General features: G+C 50.8%; 2 protein-coding genes across 4 annotated transcripts in view; one reads left to right on the top strand and one right to left on the bottom strand.

Moving 5' to 3' along the window:
- Window positions 1-2,307: 2,307 nt before the first annotated feature.
- Window positions 2,308-11,102, bottom strand: LOC129050312 (golgin subfamily A member 6-like protein 1). Of its 2 annotated transcripts, XM_054532203.2 has the most exons (10): window positions 10,677-11,097; window positions 8,919-9,047; window positions 8,092-8,121; window positions 7,777-7,827; window positions 7,595-7,688; window positions 7,393-7,499; window positions 5,967-6,025; window positions 5,495-5,636; window positions 3,515-4,801; window positions 2,308-2,857 (listed from the first exon to the last, which is right to left on the bottom strand). In XM_054532203.2, the coding sequence occupies exons 1-10, from the start codon at window positions 11,016-11,018 to the stop codon at window positions 2,795-2,797; spliced, it is 2,304 nt and encodes a 767-aa protein (XP_054388178.1). In that variant the 5' UTR covers window positions 11,019-11,097; the 3' UTR covers window positions 2,308-2,794. The 2 variants fall into 2 exon arrangements, with proteins under 2 accessions (XP_054388178.1, XP_063572503.1); XM_063716433.1 differs by lacking the exon at window positions 8,092-8,121 and having other exon boundaries at window positions 2,318-2,857; window positions 3,515-4,798; window positions 10,677-11,102.
- LOC129050356 (multiple C2 and transmembrane domain-containing protein 2-like) overlaps window positions 10,143-12,996 on the top strand; it is a 78,497-nt gene continuing 75,643 nt past the window's right edge. The window contains exon 1 of one of the 2 annotated variants that reach the window (XM_063716505.1): window positions 10,143-10,353. The gene's annotated coding sequence lies outside the window, so the exon portion shown is untranslated. The remainder of the gene's footprint in view (window positions 10,354-12,996) is intronic. The other variant, XM_054532383.1, reaches the window with a different exon arrangement.

Genomic DNA, 12,996 nt, shown 5'->3' with positions numbered 1-12,996 from the left:
GTACACGGTGGGGAGGCTGGAGGAGGGTCCATGAGGTTTATAGGTGTCCAGTATTTAATGAGGTCATGGTTTTGTTAACAAAGAAGAAATGAGGGTGGGGGCGGGATCACCACTGGCTAGGCAGCCAAGGGGCCTGCAGAGACTCTGCTCAGCTGAGTCTCCAGCATGACCATGAGCTTCTCCTCCTCATCCTCCCAGCCCCACCCTACTCTCTCCCCCAGCTTGCTCAACAGGTGACCTTACAGGCTCCCTAATTGTTGGGGAAAATAAGAACCAGACTGGGGGAACTGACGGGTACAGAGGCCCAGGTGTAGGCGCAGGACCACAGGCAGTGCAGCGTCTACTGAGCCAGGCGGGTGAGGGTCTGGAGAGTGGGCATGGCTGCTGCAGGCATGGAAAGGAGGCGCAGATGGTGGCACTCCCAGGGCCCATTTTCAGGGTCTCCATATGTGGACGTGTGCAGAGGTGGGGGTGCTGAGGGAGGAGGGGCCAGGGAATTTCTCATCTTCTCTCTACTGCCTCTGAGTTGGAGATGTCAGAGGGAGCCATGGCCCACCGTAAAGTAACACAATGTCCCCACCCACAGGGTTAGAACCCCTCCCCTGGAAGCAGCTCTGAGGGGAACAGTCACATGTAGAGAGTGCAGGACGCTGTGTCCAGCCGGGGGAAGGAGGTCACCAAGGGGGTTGACCCTCCTCTGGCCAGGTGGCTGCCTTCTGACACACCAGCCTCTCTCTCTAGCACGGTGGGCCCCACACACCCAGCCTGTGAAACCTACAGCCCTCAAGAAGGCTTTGGCCAAATTAATGAGCGGCTCCCTCTCCCAGGAGGAAGCACAGCTGAAGGATGCGGAGGGCAGTAGAGTTGTGTATGCTCCGCCCCCTCTCTCCACAGTGGGATGGAAAGAAGGGGGCTTTCAGCCAGGCTGGCCCAGGCTGGGGTCTGAGTGTCACTGTCCAGCTATTGGCTTCTGGCTTAATGGGTGAGCCCAGCTGCTCCTGTGCAGCTGCCGCCCTAGTGAGGGTGAACCGGCAGGCGAGTTCCATTTCTGAAAGCCTGGGAATACAGTCAATATTAGGCTGTGGGCTGCTGGGCCAGGAAGGGGAGTTTATTTTTCAGGGTTTGTTTATCTATTGAGTTGATGAGGGAGGGTTATAGGTACAACCAGCTTAAAGATGGAAATTTTGAGAGAGCAGGCAGGGATTTAGTGCTGGGTAAGCCTTCTCAAAGCGGCTCTTTTGGGGTGGCCAGAATCCAGTACCAATGTCCTCAGCATGTTCATCAGCTGCTGGGGGAGTGCCGGACAGGATGAAAGCACAGGAACACTTTCTGGATGATAGAAATACTCTGTATCTTCAAAGGAGGTAGGTTCCATGGGTAATGTTAAATGAGTTAAAACTCATCAAAATGTAAACCAGATCTGTGCATTTCACTGAATATAAATTATACCTCCAATTAAAAACATTTTTTTAAAAGACAGATGGGCTGGACACAGTGGCTCACACTTGTAATCCCAGCACTTTGGGAGGCTGAGGCAGGTAGATCACCTGAGTCAGGAGCTCAAGACCAGCCTGGAAAACATGGTGAAATCCTGTCTCTATTAAAGGTATACAAAAAAATTAGCCAGGCATGGTGGCACACGCCTGTAATCCCAGCTACTCGGGAAGCTGAGGCAGGAGAATGGTTTGAACCCAGGAGGCAGAAGTTACAGTGAGCAGAGATCGTGCCACCGCACTAGCGCCTGGGCAACAGAGCGAGACTCCATCTCAAAAACAACAAAAAAAGGACAGATGAAGGTTTTCAACTTTCACTAAAGGCAGAGGAGCTTGTGACAGATTCGCCTCCCCACAAGAGCAGTTAGAAAAACTGGACAAAAGTGTGCCCTGCCCCCAATCAAAAACAATTGTTGGAAGGTAACTGAAAACCTCAGCCAGAACTTGAGTGACCAGGCCTAGGAGGTGACCCTGACAGTCTGTGGTGCTTTTCCCACATTTGGTGATTGGTCAACAGTAGAGGGCTAAGAGGCTAAGAAACCGAGTATGAAGTAGTACTTAAGGGGCTGGAGAGCCTACCTGAATGTTTGGCACTCTCACAGGGCTGAAATGATCTAATGAGAATTTGGGTCCCAGGAAGGAGATGGGACCTCGGTGGGGACCCTGGAAGGGCCACCCCTGGGAGTCCAAATGAATAAAACATAGACCAGCCATCATAAAACCTAAAACTTGCTTTGAACCAGCTTAGTCCCAAACTCGATGAAGGCGATGTGCCCTTACTCAAGTTGTGTGCCATAAAGTCAAAGTCAATACTCTCTGGAGACAGAACAAAGTTTATTAGGAATGCCATAAGACAACACAAGACTAAACGAGAAAGACCAAGAAAAAACACAATAGAAACATACATGTAAGGAAGAAACTTTTTTTTTTTTTTGAGACGGAGTCTCGCTCTGTCACCCAGGCTTGAGTGCAGTGGCACGATCTCAGCTCACTGCAACCTCTGCCTCGCAGGTTCAAGCAATTCTCCTGCCTCAGCCTCCCAAGTAGCTGGGATTACAGGCACGCGCCACCATGCCCGGCTAATTTTTGTATTGGCCAGGCTGGTCTTGAACCCCTGACCTCAGGTCATCCATTCACCTCGGTCTCCCAAGTTGCTGGGATTACAGGCGTGAGCCACCGCGCCTGGCCAGTATTTTGCCACAATTTAAAATAAATAAATGTTTTTTTTCAGGTTTGTGCTCAGACTCTCTTCTAAACAGTCACGTGGCGGCTTACTCTTCTCCAGGCCTTGCTGCCGGCTTTTACATGTTTATTGTTTTTGCGTTCTTGTCATCTGCTCGGTAGATGGCAGCTTCCAGGTGCTCCTAAGGGGCCGGGAAAGAGAGTGAGAAGGCACAGAGGTTGCCAGGTCATCCGGCTTGGGGCCCCGCCCTCATCACCTCCCTCAACCGGGTCTCCTGCAACTCTTGGTGGGCCACCTCGGCCACCGCTTCGCCCTGAGCTTCCTGCTGCTGCAGCTGGGCAGTGCCTCCTTCTCAGAGGCCAGCTGCTGATAGGTGGCCACACACTGCTGCAGGTGACCCAGGTAATGGTCTCGCTGCTGCTGCAGACTCTGAGCCTCTTGGCTCTTCAACTCCACCTGCAGGATAGGCGTCAGGGTAGGTAGTGGCTGGCTTCCAGATTCTGGGCCCATAAACAGGGTGGCGAGGGCACTGCGGGGCTCTGTCGCCTGCCCAGGCCCCTTGCCCTGGCCTCTTCCTCCAGGCCTAAATGACTGCCTCCCTTGCCTAGAGGCCCATGCCTCCCTCCCCAGCCTCAAATCTCACACCCTTCTTCCCACCATTTAAACTGTAGGCCACAGACTGGTGGAAAAGCAGAGGGAGCCAACCACCATCTGCTAAGTTGTGGTGAGGTCATTCTGTATGATCTCCAGGGTTTCCACGCACCTTTGTCTGCTCCCCCCAGAGCTCGGCCTTCCACCCCAACTCCCCCAGCCTCTCCTCCAGCTCCTGCAGCCTCACCTCCAGTTCCTGCATCTTCTCCTCCTGGTGCCGCAGCCTCACTTCCTGCTCCCACATCTTCTCCTCCTGCCTCCGCATCTTCTCCTCCTGTTCCTGCTTCTTCTCTTCCTGCTCCCCCATCTTCTCCTCCTGCTCCCCCATCTTCTCTTCCTGTTCCTGCATCATCTCCTCCTGCTCACGTATCTTCTCCTCCTGCTCCCGCATCATATCTTTCTGCTTCCGCACCTTCTCCTCCTGCCTCCACATCTTCTCCTCCTGCTCCCGTATCTTTTCCTCCTGCTCGTGCATCTTCTCTTCCTGCTCCTTTATCTTCTCCTCCTGCCTCCACATCTTCTCCTCCTGCTCCCGTATCTTTTCCTCCTGCTTGCGCATCTTCTCCTTCTGCCTCCACATCTTCTCCTGCTCCCGTATCTTCTCCTCCTGCCTCCATATCTTCTCCTCCTGCTCCTGCCTCTTCTCCTCCTCCCGTATCTTCTCCTGCTCGTGCATCTTCTCCTCCTGCCTCCACATCTTCTCCTCCTGCTCGTGCATCTTCTCCTCCTGCTCCCGTATCTTCTCCTCCTGCCTCCCCATCTTCTCCTCCTGCTCCCATATCTTCTCCTCCTGCCTCCCCATCTTCTTCTCCTGCTCCCGTATCTTCTCCTCCTGCCTCCACATCTTCTCCTCCTGCTCCCATATCTTCTCCTCCTGCTGGTGCATCTTCTCCTTCTGCCTCCACATCTCCTCCTGCTCCCGTATCTTCTCCTCCTGCCTCCACATCTTCTCCTCCTGCTCCTGCCTCTTCTCCTCCTCCCGTATCTTCTCCTGCTCGTGCATCTTCTCCTCCTGCCTCCACATCTTCTCCTCCTGCTCCCGTATCTTCTCCTCCTGCTTGTGTATCTTCTCCTCCTGCCTCCACATCTTCTCCTCCTGCTCCTGCCTCTTCTCCTGCTCACGTATCTTCTCCTGCTCCTGCCTCTTCTCCTCCTCCTCCCGTCTCTTTTCCTGCTCGTGTATCTTCTCCTCCAGCTCCCGTATCTTCTCCTCCTTCTCTCGCATCATCTCCTCCTGCCTCCGCATCTTCTCCTCCTGCTCCCGTATCTTCTCCTCCTGCTCTTGTATCTTCTCCTCCTGCTCCCGTATCTTCTCCTCCCTCTCCCGTATCTTCTCCTCCTGGCTCCACATCTTCTCCTCCTGTTGCTGGTTCAGGCGGTTCCACAACTCGTTCTCTTCCACCTGGGCTTGGAGCTTTGCTGACACACTCTGCAGCTCCTTACCCAGGTGGTCAGCCTCCGCCTGCAGCTGCTGCTGGAATAGTGAAAGTGTTGGTTTGAACCTCAGAAGGAAACAGACTCATGAGCTAGCCATATAAATGTAATCTATAGGACAGGCACGGGGGCTCACGCCTGTAATCCCAGCACTTTGGGAGGCCGAGGTGGGCGGATCACGAGGTCAGGAGATGGAGACCATCCTGGTTAACACGGTGAAACCCTGTCTCTACTAAAAATACAAAAAATTAGCCGGGTGTGGTGACGGGCCCCTGTAGTCCCAGCTACTTGGGAGGCTGAGGCAGGAGAATGGCATGAACCCGGGGGACGGAGCTTGCAGTGAGCCAAGATTGCACCACTGCACTCTGGCCTGGGCGAAAGAGTGAGACTCCAACTCAAAATAAATAAATAAATAAATAAATAAATAAATAAATAAATAAATAAATGTAATCTATAAAATAATGGTTTTCATCCAGTATCCTTTAAAAAAATATTTTAAGCACTAACTCTGAGATTCTGATTCCCCAGGCAGGGCCCCAATTTGTACATTTTTAGCACACTCTAGAGGATTCTATGGTGGGACCAGAACAGGGACCCAAATTTTCCAGCTCTTGGCTGGAGCCTCCCCATACCTTGCATGATCCCTAGACCAGCTGGGTGGGGCTGGTCCCACCCCGCCCCCCGGTCCCAGCTGGGTGGGGCTCCCACAACCCCCAGGGCTGCAGCCGCTCACCTGTGGCAGCAGGAGCTTGGCCCTCTCCAGCTTTCTTTTTAGCTCCTTTACGTTGAGCTGGATCTCAGACTTTTCAGATTCTACAAGTCGAAGTTTTTCTTGTAGTTTGGCATTTTTCTCCTTCAGCTCCTCATTGGTTATGCTATGGCCAGAGGCAGTAGAGAAAGGAATGAATGAAGAACAGAAAGGACCGCTTTGGTGATCAACCCTCTACTTTCAACCCACAACCACAGAACCGTGGCATTGGTAGGGACCCCAGGAATTAAAAGTCCCAGGTGGCAGGCCAGAGAGAAGACATGAGTTGCCTGAGGCTACCCCATGAGTCAGTGGCACAGCCTGAACTAGAGCTTCCCTGTGCACACATGAAAACCTGTAGGAGCCTCTCCCCATGCTCACCTGTACCCCCCACCTCCCAGCACACCACCCACGCTAAGGGCCCCCAGACCTCCCATTCCACCTTCCCCCATCCTACGTGTTCCTGTACAGTTCCAGACTCAGGGTGTCCCTCTCCTTTGTTAACTCCTCGATGTACTGCAAATAGAGAAAGGTTAAGTCAAGACAGAGCAGGCAGAGGAGTAGCTGGATGACCAGGAACAACAGCTACTGTGACTACTCCACAGTAACACTCCCTCACTCTCAATCACACCTGACATGTTCTCAAGGCATTTCCAAGCCCATGGTCTCATTTGTTTTTCGTTTGTTTGTTTGTTTGTTTTGGCAGAGTTTCATTCTTGCTACCCTGACTGGAGTGCAATGGCGTAATCTCGGCTCACCACAACCTCCGCCTCCTGGGTCCAAGTGATTCTCCTGCCTCAGCTTCCCGAGTAGCTGGGATTACAGGCGTGTGCCACCACACCCGGCTAATTTTGTATTTTTAGTAGAGATGGAGTTTCTTCATGTTGGTCAGTCTAGTCTTGAACTCCTGACCTCAGGTGACCCACCCACCTCGGCCTCCCAAAGTGCTGGCATTACAGGCATGAGTGAGAGCACCCGGCCCTCATTTGTTTTTCAAAGAACTCAGTGAAGGTGGAAGGGACAGGGAAAGAGACTGAATTTAGGGCTGGCTAACAGGGGCCCAGAGAGATCAGATAATACTGCTATTGTTATTAGTCTTATTACTACCACTGTTAGAACCTTTATTGAGTGCTTCACCAGGCACTATGCTAATAATCCTATTTAATCCTCATAACCTCCATAGGAGATGGTTACCATTATTATCTCTATTGTGTAGATGAAAAACATGTGGTATTAAAGGTTAAGTGCTGCCTAAGATCACCTACAGCTGGGATTTCAACACCCAGGTATATCTGATTCTCTAAGCCCATTCTTTCGCTGGAGGTAGGGGCACAGTTAAGAAGGAGGAAATTAATCCTTTGTTGAATTTTTGAAAGGATGATACGTTCGCATAGTCCAAAACTCAGAAAGTCCAGAAGGGAAATATCTCCCCCCCACACTGTGCCTCTATCCTGAGTTTTTTTTATGAATCCTTACAAACATGTTTTATGTATATTACCATAATACATACACACACACACATATATACCTGCTCCCTCTCTCCACACAAATAATAACATACTCAAGATACTCTTCTGCACCTTTATGGTACAAGTACCCTAACCGCCACTTAGGACTTGGCCAAGGCCACAGCCAAGGATGGGCAGGGCGGGCACTTGGCCTCTGAGCTCTATGTCCAGTGCTCGCTCCCCACAGTGCTCCCCAACTCATCCGCAGCAGCCCACTCAGCCCCAGTCTGCCTCTAACAACCACACACAAAAGCAGCAAGAAATGGCAATGCTGCCTTCTGGGCAGGACACTCCATCCTACAGAAGGGAACTTTAGGCTCACTCCTCCATCTGCGAAGCTGGGCTCCCAGGGTATGGGGCAGTGGTTGGACTCACCTTATCCGCCTTCTCCTTCTGTGTAGTGACGGCAGAGAGAGCCTGCTCTAACTCTCCTGCAAACTTCCATGAATCATGCAGGCGGCCGATCAGATCCCTGGCCTCTCCTGGAATGAGAGACATTCAGATGTGGCCCAAAGGACTCCCCCTAAAGGCCTGTCAAAGTGCCAGGTTCAAGGATGACGGGGTGCCAGATTCCCACCTTCCAACTGCTTGACAGCTTGCTGGCTGTAATAGAGTGCCGTCTGAAGCTCGGTTTTCTGACATGTAAGGATTCGTATGGTATGAACCTGGGCCTTTGGGAGAAAAGACAAGCAAATGCTGAAAGAGAAGCAAAGAAACATTCCCCAGAGGACAGGAGGGAACTTCACATCCTCCACTCACCTCTAGCTGCCTCCTTAGAGCTTCCTGATGTTGGTGGTTTGCCTTCTTTTCCTATAGAAAGAGGAAGACAGAGCTCTTGCTAGGAGGAGGCAGAGATGGCACAGCAAGAGACATGCCCCCAGAATGGCACCACTGCCCCAGGACAGGCCCACCCATGGGACCAGTTTATCAGGGACCCTGTGGGGATGGGGTGGAATAAGGGGGGTGAGCCCTCTTCCCCAGGCTAGGAGTGGGGGAGATGAGACTGGGACCTCTACATCTGAGTGCCCCCAAACCCAGCGGTCGTGTCGTGAGCAAACAAAGAAATCACGTTACTTCTTCCAGCTGAGCTCGGTTCTGTTGTTTCTGTGGGGAGAGTCAAAGGAAGGTGACTGAGGGTGGCCCCCTCGACTCTATTCCCCAGGCCAGGAAGCGGTAGGCAGGGGTCAGGAATGGATTTAAAAGGCACAGTTCTCAGACCCAATGGGAACACAAACTGGTCAACTCTCCTCAACTCCCAAAGAAGAAGGATTTGGGTCTTTGTTGGTTTTTGCCCACAGCCACGGAACTCAAAGTCTGAAACTAGATTCTCTTGAAAAGACAGTAACAGAAACCTTCAGAGATGGAGTGTGAGAAAAGCCCACCCTTCTGCCAGCTTGTGATTTAGAAAGGTGCATTCATTCAGCAAACGTTGAGCACATACGGGCCAGGGACCATTCCTCACAGCGGGGATAGAGGTCAGAAAAGGCAGACAGGAGTCCTTGGCCCTGAGGTTTCCATTCTAGTGGGCCTTTAACTGTCAGGCTCTCAGAGCTAACAGAAACCTCTGATACTCTCTAACTCTACCTCAGGAAATGCATGCCCAAGAAGGAGAGTTTACAGCAGGCCCTGGACTAGGGATTAACATAAAAACACAATGATAAATCTCATTTAAACTTCACAAATACAAGTAAAACAATACCACTCCTGTTTTACAGATGTGAAAAGAGAGGCCCAAAGAGCTCAAGCAATTTGCCCTAAATCATATCCCTAGCAGATGGAGAGGTAGGATTCAAATCCAGAATTCTTAACCAGTACCTGGCAGTTCTTCCACAATCTTAACAATTACCCTCCACCACCCCTTGGGCCCTCTGTCCCCAGGAGCCTGGCCAGCCAAGACTCACATCCTCAGGTGAGTGGCAACCATCAGAAGTGGTTGTCTCAGGGTTAGTGCCATTATTTATTTTCTTCTTTTTGGTGTCACTTGCTCCTGCACCAACACTAGGGTTGGTCTGGGCATGATGGTCTCTCAACTGTGGAAAGGAAGAGCAGTGATACTCATGAGAACTACAAGCTCCTACAGTCACATCCTGCTTTACAGTTTATATTAAATACTCTTATAGACCATCTGATTTAATGCCACCAACTGTAGGAAATGTTGTCACAATCACTTAGTGACTGAGAGAGATTGATACCATGGCTGAAAAAAAAGGCAGTAATGGAACTTAAACTCAGTTTTCTGACTCTGAGCTCTGGGATTTTGCCACAAATCAGCAGCTGCCAGGGACCAAAACCAGAGACAGAGGTAGAAAAGCAAATATTAAGTAGGCAGGAACTGTACACCCTCACACGTCTGTTAGTGTTAAGAAGTACACCAGTACCTCTCAAACCTTTACACCAATGTATCCTCATGGCAGAAGGCAGCCTTTCTGTTAAATCCAGGAATTTAGCAGAAAGAGGACAACCCAAGCCTCATTTCAGAGAGAAGTCTTGTATACTCTTATAAATCTATGTGACTTTCATCCCTAAGTACATTAATGTTTCATCTCTCAATAGAATCAAGGGAAACTGATGCTTCAGAAAGATGCCCCATATTTATCCTGTGGCACTCAAAGTACCCCAGGTTGAGATGAGATGAGGAAGACTCAAGCTGTCAAGTCCAGTTTCCCAAGATCTGTTCCACAGAAGATAAGCAGATCTCACTCCAGAAACCAGTGACTGAGGGGCACTCTGGTCCCAGAACAATGGAGAATTCAAATCTGAGGTGCAGAACTCAGAAAAAATGTTAAAGTGTCTCTGGAGAGTAGAAGCCTGGGAGAAAACCCAACCCAACCCGTTCTCCCATTGCCACCCAGAGACACTGTCAACATGTGGAGCTCATGGGGGAGGTGTAGGCTTTTCACACTGTCAACGTCTGTGGTAAGGAAGTCAGGCAGCCTGAAACCTCTCTCTTCTAGGTCCCACGGTCCCCATTCCCCTTCCAGCTGGAAACCTGTGCTGCAACCAGAGGAAACAGAAGTGGGCAAGAACACTTGGGGGACTGGGTACTAAGACCAAAGGCTGGTCTCATGGTAGTAATGACAGTTTGTAGAGGGACTGTGACATCACTACATTCCACTCCTCGGTGGAGTGGCGGGGGTGGGGGGGACACATGAGTGCAATGCCCAAGTTGCCGCATTGAGACTGGGGAGGGGGGGTCACAAAATTGGGACCCATGTCCTTGGAGACGTGACCCCAAAGAGCCCCGGGAGGTCAGGCTTGGGGCGGCAGGAGGTGAGGGCCAAGTAAGGAGCAAGGAGCCCCAGGAGTCACATCCCCAAAGTCACCCTGTGGCAACTGGTGAGGGCAGGTTCTGGGGCACCCAGGTCCTTGGGGATGTGAGCCCAAAGAGCCCAGGGAGGTCGGGTTTGAGGTAGCAGGAGGTAAGGGCACAGTATGGAGTTGGAAGCCCCGGGAGTCACCTGCTCAAAGTCACCCTGGGGTGCCAGGCAGGGCAGGGGCAGGACTCATGTGGGGGTTGGCCTGACTGACAAGATTTTGGTGTGGGGATCCCAGAGGTACTGGGGGGTCCCAGCCCGGTGTGCCTCAGGAGTGGCACAGACTGGCAGCAGTTCAGCTGTCAGAGGGGGCCTCAGCTTGGGTTGGGGTGCTGGTGCGTTTACCTTTTCCTTGGCCTCGGCCAATTTGTTCTGTCGGGTTTCTTTGTTCATCGTGGGTTGGGTAGGGAGGTGGGGTTGGGTAGGGGGGCGGGGATGGGTAGGGAGGTGGGGGTGGGTTGGGAGGTGGGGGTGGGTAGGGAGGTGGGGCTGTGTAGGGAGGTGGGGGTGTGTAGGGAGATGGGGGTGTGTAGGGAGGTGGGGGTGGGTAGGAAGGTGGGGGTGGGTAGGGAGGTGGGGATGGGTAGGGAGGTGGGGGTGGGTAGGGAGGTGGGGATGGGTAGGGAGGTGGGGATGGGTAGGGAGGTGGGGATTGTCAGGGAGGTGGGGTTGGGGCCACATCAGCATGATCCAGGTGAGGACAACTATACACCTCCAGTCACCTCTACGTCGCTGTGTGACTGAGCCAGAGGAGGCGTAACCAGGGCTGCACTAGAATGCAGAATAGGGGCGTGGCCTTAATGCTTGAAGCCCATTGGCCAATGAGAAAGATGAAAGGAAAAGGAGGCGTGGCCAGACAGCAGCGTGTCATGAAGGACCTGTGTTGTCACAAGGAAAGCTGCCCATGCAACTGCTGTCCCCGCCCACTCCAGGAGAGGGGCGGGGCTGGCTTTCACTTGAAAAACTTTAAAACTTTATTACCTCAATTGAGGTAAAAATCCTATTAAAATGGAAATTTTATAGTGTGCTTGATGATTGATAAAGCAGACTTTAGTATCCAACATTCCAATAAGATAAAGTAATCACAATGTTTTCTCTTTTTTGGAAAAACTTTCTCTTATTCTCCTACGTTAGTGTTAAGTTTAAAAAAAAAAAAAACAAGAAACATGTCTAATATCTTTAAAAACACAAAGCGTTTGAGCCAGGCATGATGGCTCATGCCTGTAATCCCAGCACTTTGGGAGGCTGGGGCGGGTGGATCTCCCGAATTCAGGAGTTCAAGACCAGACTGGCCAACATGATGAAACCCTGTCTCTACTAAAAATACAAAAGTAGCTGGGCATGGTGGCAGGTGCCTGTACTCCCAGCTACTGGGGAGGCTGAGGCAGGAGAATCCCTTGAACCTGTGAGGCAGAGGTTGCAGTGAGCCAAAATCATGCCACTGCACTTCAGCCTGGGCTACAGAATGAGACTCTGTCTCTAAATACATATGTACACACACACACACACACACACACACACACACACACACACACAAAGCTTTCCGTTTAATAAGCACTCAAAATTCTTTACAAGGTTAAAGCAAATACAGGACCTTTCTAAAGTAAGGCTAAATGCTAAGTGATGGGGGAGAGAAAAAGGACATAAATAACTCCCACTCTCATGAGGTTAATCACTAAATCCTATTTTTCTAGAATCACCTGGCCTCTAAGCCCTGAAAATGAAACTGAATTTCTCACTAGATACTTGGCTATGACTTGCAATCATGAAAACCAAGAATTGTGTTATGTCACTGTGTATTGCTTGTTACCTGGGATCAAGCATTGACTTTTTCATGATTTGCTCCATTACCTGTGTGCTTCTTATCTCAGACCAAACTAAGCTTTTTTATAGAGTTCTACAATTTACAGTTAGTATGTAAGAGTGGCTCTCAAACATACAGTCTCTGGACCAGGAGCACCTGGGAACTTCTTGTAAGTGTAAATTCTCAGGCCCCACCCTAGACCTGATGAATCAGAAACTCTGGAGTAGGGCCCAGCAATCCGTGCTGCAATAAGCTGTCCAGGTGTTCAGGAACCTCTGCCATACAGCAGGTAGAAAAATGTGTTTCCTTCTGTAGGTCCAAAGCCAGGGATACTATATGTTCTGTCTTGATATGAAACAATTACATGGGGCTCTCCTTTTTTGGTGTTATAGGGACAACCATGTATGAGGTCTCTAAGCAGAAGTTCACACCCTTATTGGGGTGATGCTGGCATATAGGAGTGTGTGTGTGTGTGTGTGTGTGTGTGTGTGTGTGTGTGTGTATTTGTTTTGAGACAGGATCTCACTCTGTTGCCCAGGCTGGAGTGCAGTGGTGTGATCTTGGTTCACTGCAACCTCTGCCTCCCAGGCTCAAGCAATCCTCCTGCCTCAGCCTCCCAAGTAGCTGGGACAAAAGGTGCACACTGCCATGCCTGGCTAATTTCTGTATTTTTTGTAGAGGTGGAATTTTTCCATGTTGCCCAGGCTGGTCTTGAATTCCTGAGCTCAAGCAATCTGCCTGCCTTGGCCTCCCAAAGTGCTGGGATTACAGGCATGATCAGGCATATGTTTTTAATGACCACTTTGCCAAAAGTCAATTAGTTAAATCATCTGTTCAACCAAATGACCAATTCACTGAAAT

The sequence above is a fragment of the Pongo abelii genome, chromosome 16, assembly GCF_028885655.2.
Source record: "Pongo abelii isolate AG06213 chromosome 16, NHGRI_mPonAbe1-v2.0_pri, whole genome shotgun sequence".
In the NCBI taxonomy this organism is placed as follows: Eukaryota; Metazoa; Chordata; class Mammalia; order Primates; family Hominidae; genus Pongo; species Pongo abelii.
The sequence above is the reverse complement of the archived record's forward strand: the minus strand, read 5'-3'. Positions and strand labels throughout refer to the sequence as shown.

Bases quoted from the DNA above. Each gene is read 5' to 3' on its own strand.
- LOC129050312 (XM_054532203.2), bottom strand. From the start codon at position 11,018: ATGCTGATGTGGCCCCAACCCCACCTCCCTGACAATCCCCACCTCCCT. The intron at 7,689-7,776 runs GTGAGTGGAGGA...TTTCTCCCAAAG, and splicing joins CTCTAAGGAGGCAGCTAGAG to GCCCAGGTTCATACCATACG. The intron at 6,026-7,392 runs GTGAGTCCAACC...CTCTATTTGCAG, and splicing joins AGAAGGAGAAGGCGGATAAG to TACATCGAGGAGTTAACAAA.